Source organism: Rhincodon typus, chromosome 2 (assembly GCF_021869965.1).
Source record: "Rhincodon typus isolate 14 chromosome 2, sRhiTyp1.1, whole genome shotgun sequence".
Classification (NCBI taxonomy): domain Eukaryota; kingdom Metazoa; phylum Chordata; class Chondrichthyes; order Orectolobiformes; family Rhincodontidae; genus Rhincodon; species Rhincodon typus.
The window spans coordinates 44,434,884-44,457,867 of record NC_063333.1 but is presented as its reverse complement, the minus strand read 5'-3'; the positions used below and the strand labels follow the sequence as shown (position 1 = coordinate 44,457,867).

Here is a 22,984-nt window from a genome sequence, read left to right as displayed (position 1 = left end):
CTGTCACCGGACCCGAAACGTTAACTCTGTTTTCTCCTCCACAGATGCTGCCAGACCTGACAATCAATTTAGTTTCATAATACAAAATTATCGATCAACTTAGTAAACCTTATTTCCATTGGCTCATGGCTTAGTGCCAGTACAATCTGTCCACGAAACATATTGACACTACTTAAAAGTTGTGATTGTATAATAGAGGCCTTTGGCCTGAAGTAATTTTCCAAACCGTCAAGCCTTGCTTCAGTTACCAAGTTCAGATAAAGTATTGAACATAGATGGATAGAACAAAAGTGGTTTATTTGTATTCATGGAAGTTAGGTAGCACAAAACCTTAGAACACATTCCAGTTTTGTGTACTTGGAGAGATTTTTCAATCAATTTCTTTCAATTACTCCGTGGTAAAATGGGCATAGGTGATTGAAACTATAGCTGAAATCATTAATGTCATATTTCCACCCATTTAACATCCCAATTCATTTTCTTCTTGGCCAGAAATGTACAAGCTTGTTGTTAATTACATTTACATTAGGTCTGAAGAAGTAATCACACAGTTTCCCAACTCAGCAAGCAATTAGGACAGCAAATAGGTATATTGGCCTTCATTGCATGAGGATTTGAGTTCAGAAGCAGGGATGAATAACCGGCATTATACAGGACCTTGGTGAGACCACACCTGGAGTATTAGATGGTGTTTTGGTCTCTCTACCTAAGAAAGGGTGTACTTGCTTTAGAAGGAGTGCAGTGGAGGTTCATTTGGCTGATACCAAGGACAGCAGGACTGTCCTATGAGAAGAGATTGGTTTGACTGGGCTTGTATTCATTAGAAGGACAAGAAGGGACCTGATTGAAATGTATAAAATTCTAACAGGGCTGGACTGCCTAGATACAGGGAAGATGATTTCCCTGACTGGGATCCTAGAACCTAGGTAAGGAGAAGTGATCTGGCTTCCTTGGTAACTCATCCCCCCTACTCGGTTGGTGACAACAAGATAATTTTAGAAGGACCCCTTCCCCTGTGGACACCTTTCTCCCTGACTGGAATGAACTTATGTTCTAAAAGGAGTCAGGTTTTCTGGAATTACAAAAAGAGAGTTTATTAATGACTAAATGTGAGAAGAAATAGTAATGCAACACACAAGCCGTTAAGTTAGAAATAAGAGGTGAATCCAAAAAGATTCAAGTTAACAAAAGACATACAGATCAGTCTCTAACTTTTCATGAAGAATGGATAGTTGAACATTTGAGCTATTGCAGTGGGTGTTTCTGGTATCGTTGATGTTAGCAGTTGAGCAATCAATTTTGAGATTCATGGCTTTGTAGGTTGATTAAAACCCCTTTTACCTGATTCCTTTTGACTATGGCCAGACCTGTTGACTTTCTCCAAAATTTTCTGTTTTTATTCAAGATGCCTTGTTCCCTTTCACTTACCCACTGCTGTATGGACACCACAGGATGAGCACATTTAAATATCCCTGCCCTACAGGTAAGGAATTTAAAAAAAAATCACTGGCACTCAGACTACTCATAAGAGGCTTCGATTCACCTCAAAGAATATATCCTTTGGGCGCTACATGCTGCTGGCCTTGTAGACTGATGTTGACCAGCAATAGCCCTCCTTTGTCATACCCACCCTTCCTTCTTCAGAGATAGCAAGGATATTGGATGTGTCAGACCCATAGTGAATCCATCCAGTAGCTGTGTGAAGAAAGTAAGCAGTGATATGAGCACCTCTGTGTTCATAGCCATCATTGTCACAGCAGCTGAGCAATGAAATATTCAAATCCTCTATGGGTCACTCCTAAACCTCACACTCCCACCACACCCTTCATGCTCTCCTCTACTTGGACTGGCTTAACCGTACGTTAAAAGTGAACAATTAGTAAGATCCAGCGACGGAACAAGGATCCAACTTCACCTGGAACCACCCCTGTCATCTTCAAGCCCATCTGAAGATCACTATCTGCCTTCTCTCTGTGACCCTTGAGCCTTCCATAATGACCTTTGAACTTGTGACAAGTGGATGTGTCATCTTTCCCCTTGACCCTAACCCTTCCCTCATCGTAGAGGTTCCTCCACTGACCCTAGGCCTTCCCTCACCATTCCTGCAAAGCCCTGAGTTGCCCTTTGAGAGCTCCCATTACCCTTACCTCCAACTGGACCTGTGCTCATACTGTGTTGATCTCCCTCACACCTATGACTGTGGAACTATTTCATGACAGACAGCCTCCTCACATCGATGCCCAGAACATGACAGAACTGAACCTGACCGTTAGCTTTTCATGTTGGATCTCAAAACTGCTGAATCACACTGACCAAATCCAAGATGTTAGCCCCATTCTGATGTGTGTTTTCATGTCCTAAACCTTACACAGTTCCCTTCCTTGAAGATCTTTGGGTGCTAAAACTACAGACCTCTGGCCCACCCCTCCCCTGCTTACCCCCAAATCATCCTTGCCCATTCTGACCCTGCATCCAAGCTGGCAGTCTCCTGCTTCCTTCTCCTGTGCCACAGGTGTCCACAAAAACAACCACCCACGTCAGATCCGTATAGACAAACTCCACTTGTACATGCACCTTTACATAACCGTAAACAAGGAGGCGCAAGTTTTCTGTGTTTCTGCTGATATGGTGTTGAAGGCAGGACTGAATTTGAAAAAATTGTAAGATAATGAGTATTCATGAGATGCAAATGTGCTGAAGACAACCACCAGATAGTGTGAGGCCTCACTCACTGCCAAATTAATCCTTAGTGCCTAGCACACTCAAAAACGTCTGTTTCTCTCTCCATAGATTCTGCCAGACCTGTTGAGTTTCTCCAGTGTTCTCTGTTTGTTTTAGAGTTCCAGGATCTGTAGTATTTTGCCTTTATTTTTCCCTGTCTACTCTGTCTAGATCCCGTGAGATTTTGAATGTTTCCATCAAATATTCTACCAACTTTCTATTGTCCAAAGAAAACAGTCCCAACTTCTGAAAGGTTTTTAATTATTTTCTTGTATTTTCCTCAGCCCTTTACTCATATTGACCTTTCAGTTCATCTTAAGAAAGAGAAAAAATAATGCACTTTGCACCTTACAAAAACAGAAACATGTACGTGAAGGGGACATGTGCTGTGGTCTCTTGGGCCTCCCTGATATAGGAAAGATGTTGTTAAATGTGAAAGAGTTCAGAAAAGATTTATAAGGTTGTTGCCAGGGTTGGAGGGTTTGAGCTATCGGGAGAGGCTGAATAGGCTTGGGCAATTTTCCCTGGAGTGTCGGAGGCTGAGGGGTGACCTAATAAAAGTTTATAAATCATGAGGGGCATGGAGAGGGTGAATAGTCAAGGTTTTCTCCCCAGGTTAGGGGAGTCCAAAATTAGGTTTAAGGTGAGAGGGAAAAGATTTAAAAGGGCAACTTTTTCACGCAGAGCTTGGTGCATGTGTAAAATGAACTGCCAGAGGAAGTGGTGGAGGCAGGTATGATCACAACATTTTAAAGGCATCTGGATGGGTATATGAATAGGAAGGGTTAGAGGGAAATGGGCCAAATGCTAGCAAATGTACCTAAGACATCTGATCCTCATAGACGAGTTGGACTGAAGGATCTGTTTCCGTGCTGTGCATCTCTATGACTGTATGACCGCTACCAGTATGATACGTTCTGAGTGTTTCCCTGTTTGTAAGTACATATAACATTTACCACGAAGATTAGATTCTTGTTGAGACAGGTGTCTTGACGTTTATTAACAACACTAACTGTTTATGCTGTTATAAATTCACAGAATTGTACATAGTCTAGGTTCTATGCTTTTGATGTTATGGCTACATTACATGACTGCAATACTGTACATAACTCATTGCAATGACTACACATTGCACTGACTCGGTTGCACTGTGCTGCCAAATGTGAGGCGATGACATTCATGTTGCAATGTCACCTAGCTTCTTAAAGGTACAATGCATTTTTGGGATCTGTGCAATAATACAAAGTGAAGAGACAAGTGTGGGAGAATGTGTGTTAATAATTTTATTATGTGAAGGAGTAACACTGAAAATTGTTCTACAGTTAATTTGTGTTCAACACGGATGAAATTCCATCATGTAGCTAAGACACTCTTTTCCCTTACATATTGTATCAAACCACAGCTTATTTGTATTCCAAAGGTGTTAGCAACTTCAGAACCGCCTTTCCAAAAGTTCAGTCTGTGTTCAAGTGTTCATTTTATCGCTGAAGATGGCATTAAACAAACTAAAATCTGACAATGCTTGTATCTGGAGTATTACTGTAAGCAGAAAGTGGATGATCTGCATGTAAGATCATATCAGACTGTCTTTCCAGAGCTTAAATTAATTTATTTTCTTTAAATTGAGACAAGTTACAATATAGCAATAACTTTTAAAGTGTGGTATGGAAAAGTTTATTCAGAATAATTGTGGTGGAGAATAGAGAAAGTTGGATTTGAGAAATTTAGGAAAGAAACCTATGTACCTATTACCAAAAATGTAAGAGGAGTTAATTCTTTTGGGAATCATGGGAGGAGATGGCTGCTAAATGGCATCTTGCCATTAATGTTGCTTTTTATAGCAGTATTTAAAATGAATGGATTAGAAACTGCAGTGTGTGCACACTCAAATTCCCAATATCCACTCCCAGTGGATGAACTCTACATCTGTTGAGTATCAGTCATTGTGTTTCCCACCCAGTTATATTGTAACTGTTCGAGAATAGGTAGTATAAGTATGTTTGCTGATAATTAACGTAGTCTGATAAAAGGAAAGGGTGTCTTTAGAATAACGAATCAGTGTTTTTATGCTTAAACTCCTCTCCCTAACCACTCCCACTTTCCGTTCCATTATGATCAAAACTTAGCAAAAACAGGAGTGTTGAAACAACTCTTCAGAGGCTGACATCCCATCACTAATCACCTTTTATTTACAAATGCATAGCCTTTGACAATAGCACTGCCTCTCATTGAGTCAGGCATCCAGGGCCTCAATATCCCTGATCTTTATCCTTTCATGTTAACCAGGTCTCCCTGATTGGACCAGGTGAACAGCCACAATCAGAGAACTGATATTCTTTGATGTCCAGTTTGTTGACCTTGTTACAGTCACTACAAGTGTTATTTTTGTTGGGTTTCATGGAGGGTTTCTGTCTGTGAGATGTGTTCTTATGCTGTTGTACCAAACTCGCTTCATTAACAAGGTAACATGCTGCTATGTCAGCCCTCTTGTCGATGCTAGCTGGATTCTCCCACTCACTTTATGCGGAGGTACTTGCCACTGCTGGGATATCCCAAGAGCCCTGGCTCTGGTGCAGTATTTAAAGGCTATTGCATGCCCGGTCAAACATTTGCAGACCAGAGCTGCCCTGCACGGTTGAAGACATTTGCCAGCAGACGAGCGGTTCTCAGCTTTGTGCACAGGGACCTAGAAATGCTGATGGACTGGATGGTGCAGAAGTGGGTCGTCCTCTTCCCTTAGGACCAACAGAGAAGACACCAGCCCCCAGTAGTCTGGTCCAAGATTGTCATCTGGGCCAGTGCAATCTTCATGGTCTAGGCAAACGAATGACATTCTCTACTCCGCCAGGGTAAATGTCACAATCTTCCCTCTGCCATCTGACACTCACTCATCTCCACAATGACGTCCACCTCCCACCAAGGGTTATGCTCTACCACTCTCACTATTGCATGCAACGTCACCCTTTACTCACAATTACCACCACCCACCCCCAAAACTCCCCACAGTGCTGACCCTGCATTCCTTCTGTGCTGCCTGCTCACCCACTTGGGATGCCTCATAACTTCTCCCCTCATCTGAACCAGCACTAATAGTTGTAGCACCCACTTTCATCTCACTCAGTCCCTGACTTTGTCTCATTGCAGGAGCAAACAGTCCATAGTAGGGCTGAAAGAGGCAGAACGGGTGGTTGGATGCCCAACATTCCTCTCCTCATCCCCTACCAGGAGAAGAATGCCTTCTTCAGTATCCTTTCTACCTGGGACTCCACTTTCAAGCAACTGTGAACATGCACTCCAAGGTCTCTTTGTGCAACAACATCCCAGGACCTTACCATTAAATGTATAAGTCCTACCCTGATCTCTCTAAGCGGATAAGTGACCATGTCCAAGCCCTTGGACTAATATCAGTGGCTGCGCCTAATTTGTTGTGTAAGGATCCCTTGCCTGCAAGGGTTATCCCTGGACTTGACTGACGGCTATTGCCCTTAGACTTTGAGACGTGGCTGACTGCTTGAGCAAATGCAGCGACTTTGGTGTGCATGTGTTTGGCATAAGGTGTAGATGTTATACTAACGTAGCATGATGCCACATAGCAACATGTCCACCCCATTGACTGATGACTGCCGACAAGCATGACAAATTGTCTGGCTTTGTGCTTGCCTTTTAGGCCTGGCTGAGGGACCAGAGTGGAAAAATGCAAGGTAATGTAGACCCTTAACTGTAAGAACCACGATCAGTGCGAAGGAGACTTTAGCTGAGTGAGACAAATGTCAAGTGAGTAAACTAAAAATTTGGTTAAAGTGGGACTTTAGTTCCAATGGGGACAGAGGTGCTTGAATTAAACTCTCCAGAGTGAGAGGTGAGTGGGAGAGGATAAAACGCATGGGTCAACAGGCTGACCTGCAGGGTGACCAGTCGTGGAGTGACCTCACAGACCACAGTGTAACATGAGTGAAGGGATAGAAGCTGTTTGGTGAGGAGGCTTGTTGATTATTTCTGGACTTTAAAATAAAAGTAATGTCTTCAGTTTGTGTTTAGGTCCCCGCAGTTTTCCTTTTTATTTAAAGGCTAAATAAATATAGGATTGATACAGGTGATTTTTAAAAAATATAAATTATTATTACAGTAAAGTGTAAAGAGCAGGAGTAATTAATTCCGAAAATAAGTCAGTATGATAGTGATGTTAGGATAGATGATGTGTTGCTCCAGCAGTGTATGGAAGCTGCTGGACACCAAGGTGATCCAGAGCAAATATATCATAGTAAGCTTTTGGACTTTGAATCTGAGTTGAGGAGTTGGAATCCAAGCTGCAGATATTGCGCCAGATCAGGGAATGGTGAAAGTGACTGGACACTACCCTCAGGCTATGCAATTCAGATTTGGCCCGTGATCATACCACAGAGTTGTCCAGTAATGACAGAGATGAGGAGGAATTTCATTTCTCAGAGGGTCGTGAATCTGTGGAATTCCTTACTGCAGAGGACTTAAAGATAAGGTCACTAAGTAGATTCAAAGCTGAGATCAACAGATTCTTAATCAGTAAGGTAATCCTGGGTTACAGCGAAAAGGCAGGAAAATGGAGTTGAGGATTATTGGATCAGCTCATTGAATGGCAAAGCTACTCAGTGGGCTAAATGGCTTACTCCTGCTCTAGCATAGAGTCATAGTCTAACTCGCACATGCCAACCAGATATCCTAGATAAATCTAGTCCCATTTGCCAGCATTTGGCCCATATCCCTCTAAACCCTTCCTAATCATATACCCATTCAGATGCCTTTTAAATGTTATAATTGTAGCCAGCCTCCACCATTTCCTCTGGCAGCTCATTCCATAAACGCACCACTCTCTGTGTGAGAAAGTCATCTCCTACGCCCCTTTTAAATCTTTCCCCTCTCACCTTGAACCTATGCCATCTAGTTTTAGACTCCTCCACCCTGGGGAAAAGACCTTGTCTATTTATCCTATCCATGCCCCTCATGATTTATAAACTTCTATAAGGTCACCCCTCAGCCTCTGATATTCCAGGGAAAATTGCCACAGCCTATTCAGCCTCCCCCTATAGTTCAAACCCTCCAAACCTGATAACATCCTTGTAAATCTTTTCTGAACCCATTCAAGTTTCACAACATCCTTCCTATAGCAGGGAGACCAGAATTTCACACAGTATTTCAAAAGTGGCCTAACCAATGTCCTGTACAGCTGCAACATGATCTCCGGACTCCTATTCTCAACGCACTGACAAATAAAGCCAAGCATACCAAACGCCTTCTTCACTATCTTACCTACCTGGGACTCCACTTTCAAGCAACTGTGAACCTGCCCTCCAAGGTCTCTTTGCGCAACAACAACCCCAGGACCTTACCATTAAGTGTATAAGTCCTGTCCTGATTTGCGTTTCCAAATTGCAGCACCTCACATTTATCTAAATTTTCCTCCATCTGCCACTCCTCAACCCATTGGCCCATCTGATCAAGATTCCGTTGTACTCTGAGATAACCTTCTTCGCTGTCCACTACACCTCCATGTTATAGTCTGTTCTGAAAAAAAAACTCTTTTCTAGGAGAGAGGCAGCACTAGTTTCTAATCCTATTTAGGACTTCTCCAAACTGCCCTAAAAACGTGCAGTGTCTAAACTCTAATCACTCTTGATTATCCTGAACTAAAAACAAACTGGTGTTCTTCAATATTTACTCCACCTGTCATAAACCACCAGTAGAAACAATTTCCTGTTAACATTCCAGGGGTTTATTTGCTGTCTTACACATGCTGAATTAGACTATTGTTCTGAAAGAACTGTCCAGCCTAGTTTGTTTTAAAAACTTTTCACGAAAATATGACTCTATTTTAAAAGCCAAGCCCTAAAATTTGACAAATCACACACATTTCATCATATCACTTCTTTCTCTGCTAAATTATTTGTGTGGTTCTGGAGAGGAGCAAGACTTAGAATGTCAGAACAAATGGTTGAATATCAGATTGTTCTTTGTATTTTTAATGAGCTTGCTTTCGTGTCTGTACGTGCCTACTATTTTGTTGGAATGAATGGAATAAAGTGTGGCCCTTTGTCATCACTGCAGAAATTGTATTTGAAACATATAAATGGTTGTATTTTAAAATGCAGAACATCAACCAATGTATGGATTTTTGGAAGCAAATGAAGAGTTTTGGCATTTAACCGACCAGCATCAAACAGCATTTAACATGTTATGAATAATTCATATTTTACAGCTGCGTTCCATTTTCTCTGATTGGTTGAAGACTTATAAAAGTCCTCATGTAATTAGTGTCAAAACTTTCAAACATTTGATATGTCCCACTTACATTGAGGCTTTGTGTAATTCTGTAAAGCAAAATTCTTTGCCCTCAGTATATCACAAATGATAAGTCATTGTTTGCTTGAAACATTAAATTAAGTGGACATTTCTGATTAATCATGTGATGTGCCTATGTTCTACGGTATTTGATTGATTAAATAGAAAGACAAAGATGAGTGCCTTTATTAGAATTATACAATGAAGAAATCTTGCACAATGATTGCTGTGAATCTCAATTACTCACCTGATACATAATGTTAAAGACATTACAGAAAAGCAAGTTTATTTTTTCTAGTCGGTGACAGATTAAGGCCCTATTTTCAACTTCAGGCCAATTTTAGGCAGTTGTGCCATAATTAGTCGCAATTTATCTCCTGCTCCAGAAGTGAATTTTTACTCTGTTTTAAGGCACGAAATTATTAGTACAGTGTGGAGCTGTAGGAACACAGCCGGCCAGGCAGCATTGCAGGAGCAGAAAGCTGACGTTTCGGCTGACCCGAAACGTCAGTTTTCCTTCTCCTCTGATGCTGCCTGGCCTGCTGTGTTCCTCCAGCTTCACACTGTGTTATCTCAGACTCCAGCATCAGCAGTTCTTACTATCTCTAAATTATTAGTACAATTTATTTTGCTTTGACATCTTCTCAATCACCAGATTTCAAGTCTATCTGCCCATAAATACTGAACAAAAATGTAGACAATATCATGGCAAGGAATTATAGTAATTTCACGGTATCATCACAGAATTGGAAGATTGTCATTGAGATGCTTATACTGTGCACTTCTGTCCCTGCAGGTGGATAGTTGGTAATCTCCTGGAAGCATTCACTGTTAATTTTTTTTAGCACTGTCTTCCAGTAAATTAATTAGTTTTCAATATCCCATGTATTAATTACTTCCATGAAATTGCCCAGGTCAGAGGTCTTACTTGATTGTCAAAAATTCTGCTTCCCTCTTCCGTCTGAGAGTCTAAATACATAAACTTTTTAAAAGTGGTAGTCAGGTACAAAATACAGTCAATAAGTTTAATGTGCTGTTGGCCCTAATTTGATTACAAAGAGGAGAAACATATTCTTCAGTTATATAGAGCCTTGGTCAGATCCTATATTAAGTTCTCCCTCCACCTCAGAGAAGATATTCATCCAGGAGTCTGCACAATGCAGGTTTACTAGAATAAAACTGAGACTTAGAAAGTTAAATTATAAGGATTGGGTGCGTAAAACCTGACCTGTATTCCCTTGAGTAGTTGAAGATTAATGAAATCAGATCCAATGTATTGAAAGGTGGCAATAAAATGGTTAAAGATAAGCTATTCCCTTTGGGCGCTCAAGAATAAGGGGACATAACTTTAAAATTAGTGTTTGGCTGTTTGGGAAGGAAACCAGGAAGCACTTCCTTCATACAAAGAAAGAAACCTGGAATTCGCCCCTTCTCCTGCCCCCATCTCTAAATGTCTGTGAACATGTGGAGCTTTCAAGATGACGCCAATAGATTTTTGTTGTGTAGCGATATCAAGGTGCTGAGCCGGGTAAATGGAGTTGGGAAACAGATCAGTCATAACTATGGAATAGGTGTGAGGGGGTAAATGGCTTATTCTTGTTATTTTAGTAATATAATGTAATAAGTCATGTGTTGTTATATTAAATTTGAAGTCTGTTATTTTGTTCCAAAACTTATTCAAACTGGAACTTTATAACATTTTATTTGAGTTATATTCACTTTTGCTTTCAGTGTATCAGGTCTCCTTTGTGCTCATATTTTGTTCTTGCTCTTCCTTGCTGCCAATGGCCTTGTCCTGTACCAAACAGTTTTACCTCGCTTGGTCTGGTCTTGCCTCATTCCATTTAATTCCCCTGTCACAGTCCACCTCACTCCCTATTGTCTGATCCACTCACAGTCCACCTCATGCCTCTAGTCTAGTCCCGTTACAATCCACCTCACTCTGAATGGTTTAATCCTTTTACAGTCCATTTCACTCCTGTGTGATCTGATTCTCCAGTGGCCTTGTTTGCTCTTTTTCCCACGAGGATGTCATCCCAGTAAAGTTTGAATTTTAAGTGTTTCAATTCTGACATCCTGTCAGGAATCAAGTGTTCTCAAAAGCAAATGAGCTAATTTCAAAACTGTTGGTTGTAAGTTATGCAAAATGTTCTGGATGAGCTGCATAAGTCCTTGCTAGTAATTATTTTGTAAGTCGAGCTTTTTGTTGTCAATTTTGATGCACACGCCTGTTGTATTTGCTGCAAAAAAAATCAGTATCAAAGTAATATTGTGCTGAACTAAACTTGACTGAGACATAAATGGGCTGGATATTGCGGAGTAAGATGCAAAACTGTCAGTGTTCAACATCATCGCTCCTCTGAGAGCAACTTCTGGACCATACACATGTGGAAATGCTGAAGTCACTGTTAGTAATTCTATGCTTCTGCATTGGGTATTAGTTTTGACCAAGACGGGAGTCAACGATTATTTAGGGATACGCAGGAAAGTGGAGTTGTGGCCACATGCAGGTCAACTATGAGATTATTGAAGAGTGGAGCAGGTTAATGGCTCTGAATGGCCTATCCTTGCTCCTAACTTATATGTGTAAATGCTCTTGAAAAGAGCCTCTGGGTTCCTGCATCCCAGGGAAGTCCCGACTGCTGTCCAGTTACATGTCTGAGTGCCCTCAATACAGATGATGCACCCTGAAAGAGGGGTTGAGGGGCTATCACTGGCTGTCCACCAGTGGGCAAAATCCCTGTTATCTCCGTTAAATACATCCCCGATTGTTTCTGAGGTTCAATGTCGCTGGAGAGCTCTGCACATCTGAAAAAAAAGAAAATGCTGGAAGCATTCAGCAGGATTGACAGCACATGTGGAAAGAGAGTTGTTGTAAACCGGTGGAGTTTTATTGAAGGTATCCAAATGTCATGATGTTACTCTGGTCCTGAACCGATGGAGCAGTGAATTGAGTGTACTGTATTGAAGGAAAGACAAGGAAAGCACTATTACTTCTGGAAGCAATTTACATTTATAGAGGCAGAGAAGGGAAGAGATAAAAGGAAAAAGGTAACAGGGCAGGTTTGGGAACATGCCATGAGGCAGGATAGCATTGTTGGGATGGTTAAGGAATGGATCAGGGTGTAGTAGGGAGAATAGACCATTGACAGTTGAAATTGCTGGGTGGATGGGGGGAGATGGTGAGAGGAGACTTGTTTGATGGTGGCATTGTCCTGGAAGTGACAGAAGTATTGGAGGATGCTCACTTGAATGCTGCACCTGGAAGAAATGTAGGAACTGGAACAGACACAGTAAAGCGTCCATAAACTACAGTCAGGACCACGGAGATGGAAAGTAGGGCCTGGTTTTCTTTCCTTTTCCAAGCCTCTTCACAAGCCAACCCAAATCGTGTGCGTTATTTTTACCACTTTCAAGATTCACCTGTTAATTTTCTTTAATTAAAACATTTTATTCTTAGCACAGCCTCCATGTGTGTTTTGAATGTTTGCAATTTTTAATTGCCCATTACCGGAGGGCTGTTATGGTGTAGCGGTAGTGTCCCGTCCTCTGAGCCAGGAGGCTTGGGCTTAAATCCCACCTGCTCCAGAGATGTGTCATAACTTGCTTGAATAGTTTGATTACAAATATGTCCATCATTACCAGAGAGCACTTTGTGCCAAGCGTTAGTGTCCCTACCTCGGAGCCAAGATGCCCAGGTTCAAGTCCCATCTGCTCCAGAGGTGTAACATAACGTCTCTGAACAGGTTGATTAGAAAATATCTTCATCCATGATCGACACCATGCTAGTGTGCCTCAGTTTCAATGATAAGAAGTGAATGTGCTGAAAGAAGCTTATTTTAAGCAAGCGTATTCTGAAGAAGGGTCTAGGCCCGAAACGTCAGCGTTCCTGCTCTTCTGATGCTGCTTGGCCTGCTGTGTTCATCCAGCTCTACACCTTGTTATCTAAGAAACTACTTGGCTTGAGGTTGAAAAACAAACCTTTATTCTGAGATAATAAGGTGTAGAGCTGGATGAACACAACAGGCCAGGCAGCATCAGAGGAGCAGGAAAGCTGATGTTTTGGGTCTGGAAACCTTTATTCTGACTTCCATTGAGACCAATAAGTTTATTCACAAGCCTGGACAGTGAAACAGGGAATGAACCATTGGGTTCATCCCCCAATCTAACAAGGGCCATTGTTTACATGGAGTAAGTGAGTTTTGTGGATTACATGAGAATTCTTATTTTCCTGTGTAGGGATTTTACTGCCAATATAATGGTACGAACCAGGATCCATCATTACTGATGATCTAGATTTAGACAATAGACAGTAGGTATTCTAAGAGTCTTAGCCTTTACTTCTTCAGCAAACATGTTGATTATTACTTCAGCAGTTATGTAAATAGAACATAATAATCTAACAACAATTTAAGAAAGTTATCATTACAAAAAAATCCTAAGTCAAAGTCAATGCTATAGTTGTAATGATGTGACTGAACATACAGCTAACATGATCCCTTACTCATTTTGTTTAGTTACTTTCTGGCCCTGGAGAATTAAATTCAAGCCACATAATGAGTGTGTACTTGAATCAACAGTGACAACATATTACCAGGTCTTCACATTCTCAAAGGCCAGCACCTCTAGGAATGCAGCAGTCCCTGATACTGGAACTGAGACTTTTGGTCTGGATTTCAAGCTCAGTTTGTGACTTGTCATCTGACTACAGGAAGTCCCTATTTTTTGGTAGATTTAACAGACGGAGAATTTGTTTCTGTGAATTTCTGTTTTTTTTTGGGAGAGCCATAATTGAAGTTAGAAAACAAACCAAAAAAAAAAGACAGAAATTCACAGAAACAAATTCTCCTTTTGTTAAATCCGCCAAAAGTCTCAAAAGTAGGGACTTCCTGCATTTGTCTTCGATTTAGGATTTTCTTGTAATGATTGCATGGTGTCAATATTGGATGGGGGCAGCACGGTGGCTGAGTGGTTAGCACTGCTGCCTCACAGTGCCACGGACTAGGTTTGATCCCACCCTCGGGTGACTGTGTGGAGTTTGCTTGTTCTCACTGAGTGTGTGGATTTTTTCCAGGTGTTCTGGTTTCCTCCCAAAGTCCAAAGATGTACAAATTAGGTGGATTGGCCATCCTAAGCTGCCCATAGTGTCCAGGGATGTGCAGGTTAGGTGCATTAGCCATAGGAAGTGAGGGATTACAGGGATAAGGTAGGGACTGTGGGTCTGGGTGTGATGCTCTTCAGAGGGTCAATTTGGACTCAGTGGACCAAATGGCTTGCTTCCTCACTATAGGGATACTTTGATTCACTTGTATCATTTGGAACATTTCTTGTGGCCACCTCTGAAGATCATCCATCAATTTACAATGTTTAAAGTGAGAATTTCTCAATAAAGTCATTAGTAGACAGGTATAGCATAGGATGTCACAGGAGTTGGTATGTTCTCCCCTAGTTCTGTCTATATCTGTCCAAAGGCAGGGAGATGCCAATTTCAGAAACCTTGATTGTATGAGTCAATCAGTCTTGATGCAGTCATTTCAGATTTTCTCAGTTGAATGATCAAAATACAGTTACTTAAAACTACATTTGTTTTATATAAATAAGGAGGATTCCTCAAAATCATATGTGGGGAATATATTTGCTCAAACTGTAGCCCTGGCTTGCTGTGTCTTAACTGTAGGGGTATTGGAAAAATATCTCTGGTGAAGAAGAGGACGCTTGTAAGATGTTGCAGTTTTCCTTTCTGAGAACAAGAGAATCAGGAGAGCGACTTTGAGACCCGTACAAATCATTTAAGCCCCTTTTGTCCAACTGCACACTTTTCCAAACTGTGAAATTGTCCTCTGGAACACCGTCCACCTCTAAACACTCCCCATCGTAACCAGGTGCCTGTGGGAAACATAGTTGTAAAGCTGTCTGAAATTGATCAGCGGTCTCTTCCTGCCTGCTTTGGGTGGGAAACAAATAATGTCAAGAATTTAACGTGGTTGGGCCTCATCTGACTGTGTCAAGCTAATTTCTATTGACATTGTGTACCTAAAACCTGCTCACGAAATCTCCACACTTCTCCCCACCCCATCATGTGCTAAAAACCTCAGTGGGATGATCATGTGCAGAATAAGCTGTTTGAATTACTGCAAGATTTCACAATAAATCCTGCAAATGTTTGTACTTGGCACAAAATATTACCTGAGTGTGGAGTTTTACGTAAACCCCTTGAGGTAATGAAAATACCGCTTTGTAAGTGGATCTCATTAATATAAGATTCTTCACCTTATTTACTATTTTACTGTAAACTAATTTATTTACTCTTCTTAATTCCTAGTGATTTGCTGTCCTCCCAGTATGTGGAGCACACTGTTGGTGCAAGGGGAAACTTTGTTCAGTCTAGGGTAAGTCTGACATTAATTGTTTTCGTTGTGGTAAGCTTCAAAATGTCACAGCTTTGTGAAATTTGTACAGGTGGTTCCCCTATAACACAATAATTGCATTCTTGTGTGACCTTGCAATATATAAAATCTCATTATCGAAAATCGACGTAGAAAATAGTGTTATAGGAAAATCGCTATAGAAAATTGTCAGATCGTGCAGGAGGAAGTTTGCACTAACCAAACAGCATTCACCATTCACCAATCACTTTACAGCCAGTTTGTGTTAACGAAACACGTGTTAGAGCAGAAATACCTGTACTAGACTTTTCAAACAGAGAATTTGATCTGATTTTCAAATGTTTTTGAGAATATTCACAGACTATCTCTGCACCAGAAGCATCCATTGACTAAAGTGAAGCAACGTTGAGCAGATTCAGCAGCGACCAGTTATACCTGTTGTTTTCAGGTGGTTTTAAATCCAATATTATTCTCAAGGACGCACATTCACATATATGTTCTATGAAGACATGGTATATATAAATGCATGATAATGCAGTTTTAAGCTGCAGCTCATTTAGATGTACATTAACATATTTTACAAAGCCATTGTACATTTAAGTGCAATTCATACATTTATTTTAAGAAAGTAAAATGTACTTAGACATTTTATAAAGTCAGTGGTCTTCTGATTGCACAATGCTATCGCAGCGTTGATATATTCACTCTCTAGGTATGACACTGGAAATAATGTGGGCACCTTGTTTAATCTTGGCTTGTGGTGTCGTTTAGGACTGTGTTCAGGTAGGACACATTTGTCAGGGCCATTGCCTTTTATACAAAAGCAGAAATTGCTGGAGAAACTCAGCACATCTGGCAGCATCTGAGGAGAGCAAGCAGATTAGCCTTTTTATTAACTGAAGTTCAAAAGAATTGTTACTGAACCCAAAATGTTGACTCTGCTTTCTGTCCACAGATGTTGTCAGACCTGCTGAGTTTCTCCAGTAATTTCTGTTTTTGTTTCAGCACCTGCAGTTATTTGTTTTAATCCATTTGCCTTTCTTGTTTACCGACAATGCTACGTTGTTTTCTTCAGAGAAGAGAAGATTGAGAAGACATTTGATAGAGCTGCTTAAATTGTACAGAGAAATTGTTCCCATAGGCAGAAAGGTCAAAAAGCAATGGACACCGTTCTAAAGTGATGAGCAAAAGAGCCAAAGACGATGAAGTAAACCCTTGTTTTATGCAATGAATGGTTACCATCTGGAATGCACTGTCTGAAACAGTGCTGCAAACACATTTAGTTGTGGACCGAGGGAAAAATGCCCATAATCAATATATATATAATATATATAGTCCATGGACTCCACAGTCCTGCAAAATAAATAATGCTGCATCTTTTATGTTGAAATGAGTGATCGATAACTGGTAAGCATCATTAAAGAAGTTGCAAATTCCCCATGTCTGTGTACAACATAAACTGTGACGACATTTGTCAAGTGAAATTTAACAAATCAAAATAAAATTTGGTCCTGGGATGTGGTTAATGAAGCTCTCTCCTCCTTTAGGAGTCCACTGAGTTTGGAATGCCTTAATGTAGCAGCGGACACTGCATGCTCTATTTCCAGGGACAGCTGAGCATGAATGTCGCCACAGGAGCGAGGCAGGCATTCTATCTGAGACTGTGCACTGCCTGGACCTCTAATTGACCACCCTGCCAGGCCTAGGAGCTGCTGTAGGAGGAGGTCCTTCAATTCGACCACTCCCGTCTGCATCTGGTAGCCAGATATCAGGTCCATCAGATTAAAGGGTGACTAGGAATTGAGGAGTAGCCCCTTTGAGCCATGGTGGAACGGCTTGTGTACTTCAACTAGACATGAAATACTGACACATCCAGGCTGTAGAATTTGCAGGCAAGCTTGGAGTCTGCGAATCTGACAATTGGACTGTACTCTGAAAACCTCTTTACCTCAAATTCTCAATAGAAATTGGGAGAACTTCCACTTAGTGACGCCTGAGGTGGGGTTCTCTGCCTCCTCTGGATGGTGATACCATGCCAGAGTATTTCTGGTTGGCGGCCAAGGCTGAGGAAGTGGAGAATGTGCAATAACAGCCCACATGGATGGAATGAATGGCTCTCCATGATCTTGTCCACTGCCTTCATAGGTAAAGAGTTTTGAGCCATTATGGTGCACATGATCTGCATGCAACTTCTTCATCCTCTGCCCATGACCCCCTCCCCCTCCATCCACTGCCTCAGGGAACTTCTTGAATTAATTATTGGGAAATCTAAACCTATTGTCTTTGATTCTTGCTTCAAACACCATTGTGTTGCTGCAGACTGTACTCCTTTCCCTGGCAACCATGTGAAACAGAACTGTTTCGAAACTTAGTGTCATGTTTAATACATGATGAACTTGTGACCTCATATTCATGCCATCACTGAAATTGTCTATATTTCCACCTCTGCACCATCATCTGATCCAGCTACTGCTGACACCTGATAACATGCATTGATATGCTCACACTTGACTTTTCTGACAATGTCAGCCTTCCACATTCTACCTGCTGTAAACCTTAGGACATGCAAAACTCTGCTTTCCCGCTAGCATCAAGTTACATTTGCTTATCACCCATGTGCTGTCTAAACGAGATTACTTCCTGATTAAGTCACACCTTTATTTTAAAGTGGTTGTTTTCAAATCATTCCATGGCCTTTAATTTGACATTTGCAATTTGTGTTTGAGCTTACAATTCAAAGCTTCTTTCTTGAGAAACCTGGTCTCTGGAGTCTCCTGCAGCCCCACACCTGATGAGAACTCCTGAAATGAGATAGAGAGGTTGTAATTCTGGCCCCATGAGCACCTCTCATTTCCATTGCTCACCATCAGTGACCTCTCTTTAGCCCCCAAGGCCTGAAGCTCTAGATTTGCCTCTCTGCCTCATTACCTCTCCTGTCATCTTTAAAATGCTCCTCAAAACCTGCCTCTTCTAAAAGAAAGGTACTGATTATCTGCTTTAATATTATCTGATGCAATGCCAAATCTTATGTAATAATATGTCCCTGAAGTGCTTAGGAACTTTTTAAAAACAAAATTAAAGGCATTATATAAATGCAGGTAACAAGGTGTAGAGCTGGATGAACACAGCAGGCCAAGCAGCATCAGAGGAGCAGGAAGGCTGACGTTTCGGGCCTAGACCCTTCTTCCGAAATGGGGGAGGGGAAGGGGGTTCTGAAATAAATAGGGAGAGAGGGGGAGGCGGAAAGAAGATGGATAGAGGAGAAGATAGGTGGAGAGGAGACAGACAGGTCAAAGAGGCGGGGATGGAGCCAGTAAAGGTGAGTGTAGGTGGGGAGTTAGGGAGGAGATAGGTTAGTCCAGGGAGGACGGACAGGTCAAGGGGGCGGGATGAGGTTAGCAGGTAGGAGATGGGGGTGGGGCTTGAGGTGGGAGGAGGGGATAGGTGGGAGGAAGAACAGGTTAGGAAGGGGGGACGAGCTGGACTGGTTTTGGGATGCGGTAGGGGGAGGGGAAATTTTGAAGCTTGTGAAGTCTACATTGATACCATTGGGCTGCAGGGTTCCCAAGCGGAATATGAGATGCTGTTCCTGCAACCTTCGGGTGGCATCGTTGTGGCACTGCAGGAGGCCCAGGATGGACATGTCGTCTGAAGAATGGGAAGGGGAGTTGAAATGGTTCGCGACTGGGAGGTGCAGTTGTTTAGTGCGAACCGAGCGTAGGTGTTCTGCAAAGCGGTCCCCAAGCCTCCGCTTGGTTTCCCCGATGTAGAGGAGGCCACAACGGGAACAGCGGATACAGTATACCACATTAGCAGATGTACAGGTGAACATCTGCTTGATGTGGAAAGTCTTCTTGGGGCCTGGGATGGGGGTGAGGGGGGAGGTCTAGGAGCAGGTGTAGCACTTCCTGTGGTTGCAGGGAAAAGTGCCGGATGTGGTGGAGCTGGAGGGGAGTGTGGAGCAGACAAGGGAGTCCCGGAGAGAGTGGTCCCCCTGGAAAGGAGATAAGGGTGGGGAGGGAAAAATGTCTTTGGCGGTGGGGTCGGATTGCAGATGGCGGAAGTGTCGGAGGATGATGCGTTGGATCCGGAGGTTGGTCGGCTGGTACGTGAGATGAGACATCTCAGATGAAATAATTTGTGTTTATCTGCGTGTGTGTGCGTGTGTATGTGTGAGTGTGTGTGTGAGAGGGTCTGTCTCACAAATGCACAGACACGGACACACAAATGGATTATTTTATCTAAGATGTTTGTGTAGTTGCAGATACATTCTGTTTCGCTCAAAAAAACCTAACCCCAGTTTATGCATTGTCTGACCTGAGATATCACCTCTTGTATACATTGATAAAACCTTTAATTATCTTGGAGGAATGACTTGAGAGGAATCTGGATTTTGCATTTTAATCAGTAGTCTCCTTCCTTACTGATTAAAGATTCAACAAGAGGCAACCAGTTTCAGGGTTGGTACCTTTCTGCCTATAAATTCTGTGTCGTATACCTTCTCTCTCACACTACGTCTGAGGAAGGGGCTGAGCTCTGGAGGCTTGCATTTTCAAATAAACCTGTTGGACTATAGCCTGGTGTCATGTGATTTTTGACCGTGTGCATCCCAGTCCAACACCGGCATCTCCACAACAGTTCTAAAGGGTCATCCCTTCACTTTGAAGCTGTGCCCTTGGATCCTAATCTCTCTAACAGTCAAAACATCTTCACCATTTCCGCTCAATCCAGGCTTCTCAGTATTCTTTAAGTTTCAATGAGATTCCCCAAACATCTTTCTAAACTCCATTGAGCACAGACCCAGAGTCTTCAATCATTCCTCATATGACAAGTCCTTCATCCCGAGGATTATTCTTGTAAACGTCCTCTGGACTCCCTCCAAGACCAGCACATCCTTCTTTCGATACGGGGCTCAAAACTGCTCACAATATTCCAAACATAATCTAACCAGCCCTTTATACAGCCTCAGCTGTATGTCTCTGCTCTTGTATTCCAGCCCTCTTGAAATTAATGCTAACATTGCAGTTGCCTTCTTAACTGCCAACTGAACTGTGTGTTAACCTAAAGAGAATCCTAAACTAGGACTCCGAAGTCCCTTTGTGTTTTAGATTTACAGAGTCTCTTTCCATTAATGAAATAGTCTCTGCCTCTATTCTTCCTACCAAAGTCATAATCTCACACTTTCAAGCATTGTATTCCGTCTGCCACTTATTTCCCCACACTTCTAGTCTGTTCAAGTCCTTCTGCAGCCTTCCCACTTCCTCAACACTACCTGTCCCTCCACCTATCTTTATGTCATCTGCAAACTTGGCAACAATGCGCTCAGTTTCTTTGTCAAGATTGTTAATGTATAATAGTTGTGGTCCCAACACTGACCCTTATGGAACTCCACTAGTCACCAGCTGCCATCCTGAAAAAGACTCCTTTATCTCCACTCTGCCTTCTGTCAGCCAATCCTCTATCCATGCCAGTACTTTGCCCTTAACACAATGGGCAGTTATCTTATTTCGCAGTCTCCTGTGTGACACCTTGTTGAAGGTCTTCTGGAAATCCAAATAGATCATATCGACTAGCTTTTCTTTGTCTAACTTACCTGTTATCTCCACAAAGAATTCTAACAAATTTGTCAGGCATGACATCCCCTTGATGAAGGCTTATTTTACTATGTATTTCCAAATATTCTGCAATTTCATCCTAATAATGGACCTTAAAATCTTACCAGTGACTGAGGTCAGGCTAACCGGCCTATGGTTTCCTGTCTTCTTCCTCCCTCCCTTCTTCAACAGGGTGTTACATTAGACATTTTCCTATCCTCTGGGACCCTCCTTGACTCCAATGATTCCTGAAAGATTACCACCAATGCCTCTATAATCTCCTCAGCTAACTCCTTCAGAACTCTGGGGTGTAGTCCTTCCAGTCCAGGTGATTTATCCACATTCAGACCTTTTAGCTTCCTCAATACCTTCTCCTTTGTAATGGTCTCTGCCCCCTGACTCTTTTGAAGTTGTGTTATTTCCTGTTTCTGACTCTTGTCATGGAAACAACGCTGGAGTTTATTGTTAGTGAAAACCCTGATGAAATAATTGTGGAAGGCGATTAGAAAGTACTAACATTCTCTTTGTCAGTGTTTTAACACTGCTTGAGGATTCTCTCTGTCACCAAAAATTTATTAATACGCATTATCAAATGAATGGTCTTTAACTGTTGATTTTCGTTATTTATTTTAGTGGCAAGCTTATGTAGCTTTCTTAGCTGCATGATATCAATGAAAAGTATTTTACTCACAGCTTTATAGAACCTTAGTTAGGCCACACTTGGAATATTGCGTACAGTTCTGGGTCACCACATTACCAAAAAGATGTGCATGAGTTGGAGAGGGTACAGAAAAGGTTTACCAGGATGTTGCCTGGTATGGACGATTTTAACCATGAAGAAAGGTTGGATAGATTGGCATTGTTTTCACTGGAATGCAGGAGGCTGAGGGGTGACATGATTAGAAGTTTATATGATTGTGAATGGCATGGATAGAGTGGAAAGTATGAGGCTTTTTCCCAGGGTGAAGGATCAATTATTAGAGGGCACAGGTACAAGGTGTGAGGGAGGAAGTTTAAAAGAAATGTGCGAGGCATGTTTTTCGCACAAAGGGTGGTGAGTGCCTGGAAAGCGCTGCCAGAGGAGGTGGTGGAAGCAGACACAATAGCAGCACTCAGGAAGCACCTGGATGATTACCTGAATAGGAAGGGAATAGAGGGATACGGATCCTGCAAGTGAAGACAGTTTTAACATGGAAGGGCAAAATGTGGTGGCGCAGGCTTGGAGGGATGAAGGGCCTGTTCCTTTGCTGTATTGTTCTTTGTTCTTTGTTCTATTATTTATGATGGAGGACTTTAATTGTCTTAATACAGATGGTGTAGAGAGAAACAAGATTTTCTAAAGTATTCATAGCCGATCACAGTATCATAAGCAATGGAAAAGGATATGGAGAAATGCAGAGTGAAAATAATTAATGAGTAATTCAGTGGAGTAACAAAGGATCTGGCCGAAGTAAATTGGAATCAAAAGACAGGGAGGTAAAAATGTGGACTAGAATCCTAAATCTGTGGAGTAAAACTGCAAAACAAAAATTCTCTGACAGTGAGGTGAAACTGAGGTTTGCATATAGATGGCACCCAGAACTTGTATCAGCACTACTTACTGCTGAATTTGTATAATGAATTGGATGAGAGCCAATTGCGTTGAGTTGAGAATTGATCTCCTCCTGTAAATTGAAATTAAAGATTGGCATGCACAACTATAACTAAGCAAATTACTGCCTTAATAAAAGGAGATGGTTTAGATAAAGTATTGTTTAGAGAAAAGATATTAAATCAAGGCCAGAGATCCCTGGATGATGAAATAGACAGCGAGCAAGATGAAGCAGCAAAATGGTGGGTATCAGATCGATAATATGTGAGAAACAGGCTTAATATGGAAAATTTAGAGGGGAAGAGAAAACAAAATAAGAAAATAGCCATTTGATCATCAGAAATAATATTTACAGGTTTGTAGATAGAACAAACTTGTAC

General features: G+C 41.7%; 1 protein-coding gene across 1 annotated transcript in view; it reads left to right on the top strand.

The window, feature by feature from the left end:
• Positions 1 to 22,984, top strand: part of LOC109928491 (disintegrin and metalloproteinase domain-containing protein 22) — a 320,108-nt gene that overhangs the window by 45,758 nt on the left and 251,366 nt on the right. Inside the window, exon 4 of the mRNA XM_048607855.1 lies at positions 15,356 to 15,422. Within this exon, the coding sequence (XP_048463812.1) occupies positions 15,356 to 15,422 (67 nt within the window). The remainder of the gene's footprint in view (positions 1 to 15,355; positions 15,423 to 22,984) is intronic.